The sequence below is a fragment of the Anser anser genome (genome assembly GCF_964211835.1).
Source record: "Anser anser genome assembly, chromosome: 2".
Taxonomy (NCBI): Eukaryota; Metazoa; Chordata; class Aves; order Anseriformes; family Anatidae; genus Anser; species Anser anser.
The window spans coordinates 55,490,844-55,499,712 of NC_139721.1; the positions used below are offsets into that span (position 1 = coordinate 55,490,844).

The 8,869-nt window shown below is 39.7% G+C and overlaps 1 protein-coding gene across 2 annotated transcripts in view; it reads left to right on the forward strand.

Moving 5' to 3' along the window:
• Positions 1 to 8,869, forward strand: part of GNAL (G protein subunit alpha L) — a 193,310-nt gene that overhangs the window by 126,169 nt on the left and 58,272 nt on the right. For both annotated transcript variants that reach the window (XM_083826694.1, XM_083826695.1), the window contains exon 5: positions 8,770 to 8,867. In XM_083826694.1, coding sequence (XP_083682820.1) covers positions 8,770 to 8,867 — 98 coding nt within the window. The remainder of the gene's footprint in view (positions 1 to 8,769; positions 8,868 to 8,869) is intronic.

The window sequence follows — 8,869 nt, forward strand, 5'->3', positions numbered from 1 at the left end:
TGTTCAGTCAGTACTGAAAGGTTTTCTGTGTTGAAGAAAATAACTTCAAGGAGAAGACCATGTATAAGCTTTGCATCCTTGGCAAAACACCTTTTTTAGGCATTACATACACTAACTAATTTGCTTAAATTATTTGTCCTGCCTTCCTTTGTAGAGAGCTTGATGACTCCCCTCAAAATAGCAGGTGGGCAAGATGGTTCAAGGATTCATGATGGCAGACTTGAAAGTCAAAATACACAGTTAAAATGGAAGCTAGAAGATTGATTCAGAGGTGGTTGTTTTAAATATGATAAAAGCTTTTTTAAAAGAAAAAAAAAAAAGCTATTATTTAATAAGTAGTGAAGGAAAAACATGGAACTGCACTTTGACTTCTAACGCATTTTTAACCTCAAAGCCTATCTTACCCACAGTGCTGGCCTCTAAATATTGATGTAGTGAAAACACAAAATTATGATTTTATTTTTGTTTTTGCTAGCATGATCTAAAGAATTCTCAGACCTTTTTTAGTGTTTGAGAGCATCTCTTTTGACACATTTAAGTATGAAAAGTATTTTAATATATTTCTCAAATTTAGTAGACGAGTTCTGTGATCTATGAAAGTGAACTTGTTGATTTCTATAAAATATCATGGCAGATGGAACGTGTTTCTAGAAGGCAGAAATAGAACTGCTCAGGCAATCAGGCTGATGCCCTAACTGTACACACTTCTTGGAAATGTAGTGTAGGGTAAAAGCTTAAAAGTCAAGTCACAAAAATAGTTCAAGAAAGGGACTTAAAATGTTCTGTTTTTGTTGCACTCTTGGTTTTTGAACACTGTCAAGTAGCTCCACAATCATAAATTTTCTCTAGATGCAGCAGTATGTGGTAGCTACATGAAAATGGTGCTTTTATATGTTTATAAATGCTGTTTATTTCCCCAGATTCTTTCCTTACACTTCCAAGTTAGATAAGATTCTCCTAGAAGTTAATAAAGTGATTTTGTTTTCTTGGAACTTAAGGTGCACCAACACAAGGTTTTTACTATGTTCAGTTCTGATGAACAGCAGTTTAGTGCAGGCTGAACATGCTTCAAGGCTGTTGTCTGCATCCTAAAATAAGCAAAACAACTCCAGTGAACAGGGAAAGAAGGCAGATTGGGATGTATTACTTTTTACTTCTCTTAGATGGATCCAAACTTAGGTTTTGGAGGAGGGTTAGAGGCCGAACTGCTGATTTGCCTATCAGAATGAGTCACTAACTCTCAAAGGAATTGCATTGATTATTGCACACCCACAAATTACAACAGAAAATACCTTGCAGGGGTGGAGGTTATACTTTCCCTAAAGGTTTCTGTATAATTAACCTACTGTAAGTGCTGCTACGTAAGAAAGATCTGAACGCCACCGTTAAGCATGGTTTTTGCATGCCAGTTGACCACTCTCACGTGGTTTCAAGTGTTTCTTGCACTATCGCTTGGATGCTATTGAAGGTTTTGATGCCAATGCTGTTGGAAAAATTAAAGTCATGTCTTCTGCTTCTGTTTTTAAATTGTAACTCTGTTTGCCTGTCTTTGTTATGACCATTCGGAGTTTGAGCAGCTGCATTTTCTATACCTGTAGCAAAACAGTTCCCTTGTTAAGCAGAGCGTTCCGTAAAGGATTAAGAAGTGGAACTGGCTGAGCCATAGGGAACTCTTTGGTCTCATAAACAAGAAGCTAATTATCAAGGGACTGTGCTTGTTTGTGGAAGAGGTAACTGAACGGGCTCCTTTCTCTCTTGGGTCTCTTACCTGGTACCTTGCCCCATAATTTCTGCATTAGGTCCATTTAAAATTTTCTATTCCTACATCTATAATTACTTTTTGTAAATTTTGGAGGGTGGTGAGTATTTTTAATAGAAGATGAGTAGCTACACTTGGCACAAGCAAACTAATTATAATTGGAGGCACTGGGGCAAATTAACCATCCATTGGGGGTTTCTCATAACATCAGCTAAAGACTGCCTCAGTTAAACACTGGGTTGTTATACTCAAGTTGTAAAGCTGGACTCTAAAATTTAAGACTGTCTATGCATCTCCTCTATGTATAAGATTATGCTGATAGTTTTTAGATTTTTATTGTGTGTTTTTTTCTATACAGTCCTGTAGCATCCATAGCAGAGAAGAGCCCAGGCAATGGAAACAAATACTATTCAAAAAAATTGTAGTAAAAGGTTGTTTATTTGACTTCAACTCATCTCCCTACTGTCTGCCTCATTTCTTGCATGGGGTAGATGGTGTTGACTGCCTAAAGTACCTTTTCTGATTCTCATCGTTCATGTGAAGCCCCGTTTGTTACGCCTTCAAGTTTATTCATTCAGCAAGTTTCCATTATTACATATATTCTGTATGTTCTTTAAAAAATACACGTTTATTCTTCTCTACGTGCTAGGAAGTCTTAGCTGTTGTATTATATTATGCTGAGATGTCATGTATATCTTGCAGAAAGATAACTGTAGTTGTGATATAAACACTTCGAGAGATTAAGAAACTACTAAGAGTACTGTCCTATTCAAAGATTAAGAGATGTGTATATAGATAAGCATGATGAAAGACTGTAGCAATATCCAACGTGTATCAGTAGCCTCCAAAGGGAAAAGTCCTTTTGGTTGTTTAAGCAGATTTTTAGCTCTCTAATGGCCAGGATGTGTGTTTAGAAACACAGAGAATTCCTCTGCTTTTTTTTTTCCCCTTCATTCTTAAGTTAAGTCGTAGAGAAAGTTAAATTTAAAGCACAACCCAGTCAGAACAGCAGTGTTTTGAAAGTTTGACTCCAAATGCACAAGGCTTTAATTAATGGGAAAATGAATATCAAGGAAAAAAAAAAAGAGCAAACAGAAACAAGTGGGTACAGGAATTTAAATTTAAATTGCCCTTGTCTTAACCTGAGTATCTGAAAACTGTTTTCACCTGCGTATTTTGCAGAAAGAGAATATAGGTTAGTGGCTTGCAGAGGGTTTTGGAGCTGCAAAAGTCACTTTTTCTTTCTGTAGGTTTCACTTGGCTGAAATACAGCTTTTAAAAATTGCTGTTCTGATACTTTACATGGCTTACGCTGAAAAAAACAAACCTAATACCAATGCGCTAATCTGATTTATGGCATCTGTTGCCACTGGAGCGGCGGCAGACGACTGCTGCGACAACCCCAGCAGCCGTGAAGCATTATGGAGCTCGACTGAGCTTTCCCTCCCCAGGGACGGGGTTCCCATCGTCTTCCCAGAGGCTCAGCATGGAAAAGGGCTTCCTCACAACTCTTGGGGAAATGGAGAGAGTGCTGGGCTAGTCATCTCTCCCACACCACCTTGAAGCCCATCCTCCCTGTTACAGCACAGCATCCTGCTGCCTGCTTAGTGCTGAAGGGGCCGGTTCCGTTCTGACCTCAGATACATAGACAAGGATGGTTGGAAAGATTTGGTTTGGACTGCAGAGCCAAGTGCTTCACACGTAGCAAACCCAACTGTAGCTTGCCTAAGCGACCTTAATTTGACTCCATAGGGCGTCATCCCTATGGTATCACCTTTCACATCCAGAATAAGGAATGTGGTTGTCCATTGGTTGTCACTCCATTCCCCAAACCCTTCCCACAGCTGGTGGGTCGGAGGGGCAGTGTCAGGGGACCAGGACAGCGCAGGGACCGTGACGGCCAGCACGCCTCCTGCCCCACACCTTGAGCGGCACCAGCCGGGGTAGGCCCCGTTTGGTAGGGACGGGCAGCAGGAGTCACCTTGTGCTGCTCGTGTCTGGGGGAGGTTGGGATGGGAACTGGTAATGAGTCACCTGGGTTGGGTTTTCTGTAGTTAAGCACCTGAAAAAGAGAAGTAGTAACTGGAATTAAGAACCGAAGTGGCAGCTTCATTTCACACCCGCAGTGGCTGAACTATGAAAACCTGTAATGTTTGCTACTTCAGTTGCACTTGTTGTCACGCTGATCAGACAGGTTTAATCTGTATTTTAGATGAGAAATTACCTCGCATCTTAGACCTGAAGCTTAGGAAAATAAGAGCATGGGTTTTGGTTCGAGGGAAATCGATCTTATTTCCTGTTGATCTCACCAGATGTTTACAGGTTTACAAGATATTAACAGAAGAAATATGTGGAGTGGAAAATATAGTGGAGTCTTCCACATCCCAGTTTCTGGGAGACTGAAGGGTGACATCAGGATAGCTATTAAATCTATGCTCCATCTGGAAGTAAGACAGGAAGGAATCTTAATAGAATAAAAATTGTATTACTGACCTTGCCTGAACTTATGTGGTTTGTAAAGCAATTAGATGAAAAGTTCTGTTTTCAAAATACGTAAAGAATTGTTCATGAAGATATGTCATTGTTTAATCTTCACTAATATTTATTCCTGATTTAGGCAGCTGAAAAGTGAAACAATTCAATTTTTTATCTACTTGAAAATTTTTTGTAGGAGTTATAAGGAGGAGGTTTCTAAGGTAACCTACCACTAAATAAGTTTACTTCCAAAATAAGGAAAATAAATCTCAAGAACATACTGTAACTTCTGGTAGGACAAAGTTGAAAAATAGTGCTTTGAGACTTAGCTGTAGTGCATCTGCATTTGTTATCTGTATTGGTTTCTTAGAATGTTTTGTATAGGAAGATATTCCCCCAATTTTTTTTCAATCTAAAAGTGTCCTCAGAACTGGGTAAGCAGAAATACTTCTTCAACACCTTTTTAAAATGTAGTAAAAATATGATACTGTTTCTGTCAGTGACATCAGCTCAGGGTGTTTCTTAAACTTACTTTATTTTGAAAAAAAAAAAGGAATCATAACCTGTTTACGTCACTTCATGATTTTCAGATGATGTGTGAATGTTTATGTATAGCAAAAATGATATGCAAGTGAAAAAGAAGCTCAGAAATGTGGGGGTGAGTTTTTTGGAGTCTGGGAAAGGGTGGAAATTTTCCAGATAATTTTTTATTAGTTAATATTTGAGGTATTGTGTATCACATCTTCATTCTGATCACATCAAAATTTAGGTGTTTGTATGGCCTGATGATTGCTGTAAATTTGTAGGTGACTGGTGTAAATTAAAGTGCATAAAGTAAAAAAGTACCTGTAATTAATGAGTCCTGTAGTTCATGATACTCTAAGCATCATCATTTGCTTCTCTAATGCTCTAATTAGAATACTGTATCAAATATATATATGTATGGGTTTATTTTATATGTATATTAATAGGTGCAAATATTTGTATGTCTCTGTCTCTAAGGAAAAGTTCAGATGGAACAACTCTCTTTTGTTTTCTTTTGTTTTCATAGACATGTCACGATGTAGGTGTTTTTCTGCTTTCAGGCATAGTACGTTATTCCTGGTTCTCTTTGGTATGCTAAATATTTTTGGTAGATCTTGGTGACTTTGATCTGATAGAGGTCAGCCGCATGTGTTTGCAAACCGAGTGCATCAGATGTCCCTAGTGATTTTCCATGTCGCCGTTTTCTTATGTTCCAGCTGAGGTTTCTTAAAGGACCTGACTCTTGACTTCTAGAAACTTCTAAATAGCCATTTTGTAGAAGGCAGCACCCTTAAGAATATCTTAGTTTGGACATCTCATAATCTAAGATGCTATGGTCACAATTTACTTGTAAAATCTTATTTGTTTTGTACTAACCGAAGGTAATATTTTGTGTGTTGTTCCCCAGAAATGCTAATCAAAAAGCTTTAACCCGTCTTCTTTTATCAGCTGGAACGAATCTGGTGGCTCCGTCCTTTGAATGACCCAGGACAGGCGTTGCCAAATGTGGCCGCTGCTCTGAGTGGATGTTGTCCTGGGACAGAGAGCAGGTTGGGTCCAGGCAGGGCAGATAAATTCTTGGCATGCATCAGCATCATCCTGACCGCTTGCGTGTGCAGTGGGAGCCTTCAGCAGCTGAGGAGGAAAAAAGAGCTGAAGAACTTAGAGAAAAGGGTTAAAAACGAGTGTGAAAAGTTGGATCATGGTACTTGGTGTCTTGAAATGAAGCAGGATTTTTCTGGAAAGCTTTAGTCACCTGGGAAAGAAGGATTGGGTAGCTGTGTGGGAGGCAATTTGCAGGCAAGCGTACTCCTCTGCAGTAGATCGGTACATTTTAATGAGGTAAGTATATTTGCTCTGTTTTATAGGATTTGCTTTGGACTAAAAGTCTGGAAGTCATTTTAAATAGACTGCTTTGAGATATAATGGTCAGGTGGCAATATTTGAAGCATATTATATGGAAGCCGTGTATTTACAGCATATTTGTAGGGGCTTAGAAGCTGTGTTATTTTCACCAGAAGATTGCCTCTTTTCCAGAAGGGTTTTTAAGAGTAAATAAAGCTTGTATAAAGGATGTAAAAACAGAAGTGAAGTCAGAAACTGCTGTAGCTATTGAATTTCATTTGTTTATTTATGTACTTATTTACGACTGCAGCCATCTCTCAATTAATACCACCCTGTAGGAAAGGAAGCTTTCATGCTAGCATCCCTGACCTCTTCCCACCCCCATCCTGTAGGGCTGAATGGAGCCATTTTTTAGATGCACGAGCAGTTCCCCTCGGGTATGGGAACGCCCACCACCGGTGGTGCTGGTGCCTGGCGAGGAGGGGAAGGCAGCACCATGCTTGGTCCCCGGGGTCGGCAGCAAGGAAACCCCTCCGGGAGGGAGCGCTGAGGTTGTGCTCTGCCACACACGCACCCATCCGAGCGGGAGGGACGGCTGAGTCCTCTTGCCCTGGGACCCTGCTGCTTACCCAGAGCACTTTCTTTCCAGTGGAAAGGCAGTGTCTTTGTTTAGACGAAGGTGCCAGCAAACAAATGCGTTCAGTTAATGAGCTAAGTATCAACCCAGCAGAAGCTTCAAATTAGAAATGTGTTCCACATTTTCTGATGTTTATCATTTTGACTTTGCTCCACTTGTTTTGCCAGTTCTTTTTCTTTTTCTTGCAGCAGCTTTCTCTTTTACATTTGTCCATTGTGTTCTATTTATTTAGTTTGATAACTTGTCCTTTCTTGAGCTTGTTTTTGCTTTCTTTCTGCTGCAGGAACAGAGAGTTTATAATAGCCACGGCCTAACTTCAAAAGGTGGATCTGCAGTGTTTTAAACAATCATTACATAAGTTGTTAAAATAACAAAGACAAAATAAACATGTCCTCATCACGATGAAGAAATAATTCCAAGGGCAGTATAAGCATCTGCCAGTCTCCAGTGGTGATTCCTCTTTTCTTCCAAGACTTTCTGGTGAAGATTTCTCATGCCTGCTTTAGCATCTCCTTTCCTCTAAAGCTCAAAAACTTCTGAAAGAACGTGTTTTTCTCTCTGTATATAATTGGGGGAAAGAAAGAAAGAAAAAAAATAAATGTCCTTGGTTAATCAGGACCTCCCTAATGTTCAAAGCTTAACTAAAACTTTTCAGTACGAGCTTCTTGTGCTGTGCCTGAGAACGCCAGCAGCTCACGAGAGGTTCCTGAGGAGCACAGCGTTACCTCTCATGGTACACCACAGAGGTGGGATTCAAGATAGGATACCCTTGCAGAGGAAAAGTAAAGTTACTGTGCTGCCAAGATATTTTGCTAGGAACTTTGTGGGGGTTTTTTTTGAGAGTTTTTAATCCTAACAAGGTGGGCACGAGGGACTGGCAAACAGACAATTTGAGAAATTTAAGATATTTACCAGCGGGGTTATGAAGTTAGTAGTGGTGCTGCACCCGTTTTACACATAGCTAATAGAACTGTGGAAAAGTGAAGTATTTTGTTAAGTTCAGCAAATTTGTGACTGACCAGAGGTCTTTGGTGATTTAGTAGCTGTGTTAAGGTGTTAAGAGGTTGCAGACAACTTCTGTGTTTAAGTTGACACGTACCTTTAACAATTCAGTTTGGAAGAAGAAAGACTCAGCCATACAATTACGGAAATTGCAGATTCTTTCATTTGTCTAACCGTTCTTTGTTCAATTTGAGAAAGATCTGGTTGGAAAAACTCAGTTATGGTTTGGCTTTCCAGCAACAATTTAGCATAAAACAGACTCCCAGCTTTAGAAGAGCTGGAGTGCATATGGCCCTACGGCCGGAGCTGTTGGGCAGAGTCCGACCCACGGTTGTGCGCCTACAGGCTTCGTACAGCTGAGCTACAGCCTCCCCATCACTCAGGAGGGCTGTGATTCCTCTTTCAAGTAATTCTGAAATAAGCTGGCCGGCACATAGTTCTGGGCTGGGTTGCTTGGGATAGCTAGGAAAAGCGTGTTGTGCCAGGCGGCTGCTCGGAGGAAGCGGTGTTGAGCAAAGGCTCTGAAATTCTTGCAATTAAATTATGTTGCATGAGAAAATACTGAACAGCGGAGAGTTGTGTTTTTCAGGAAAAGTTGCACAATCTTTTTAAAGTTACAGACTGGTCTTTCTCTGAGAAGCTAGTAATTATAAGCTGAGCAGCTTTTTGTATCGCTTACATGCCCTTTCCATGACAGAAACATAAATTCAGTTAAAAAATAAGTGAGCATGCTTCTAGGTAACGTTCGTACTTACAGTAAGTTTTACATATGGACTACTCTGAATTTTGAAGACAGTCTTGATTACATAGCATGTACTGGAAACTGCCAGCAACCATATGTAGAGTATATTTTACTATTTTTTTGCTAATAAATGTTTGTTTTTTTTTTCTTTTCTTCTTTAAAGGTGTAATTTCTCATTCCACAAAATTTCAAAGTAGAACGGTTGGGCAAAGGAGCAAAAAATCTAGGCTGGGGATTCAAAAGATTGAGAAATGTTCTCTTATTTGTCGTATTTCCGATTTCCAGGAATTCTTTGAACATGCAAAAAAGCTCTGGGATGATGAAGGTGTGAAGGCATGCTTCGAGAGGTCAAACGAATATCAACTGATTGACTGTGCACAGTAGT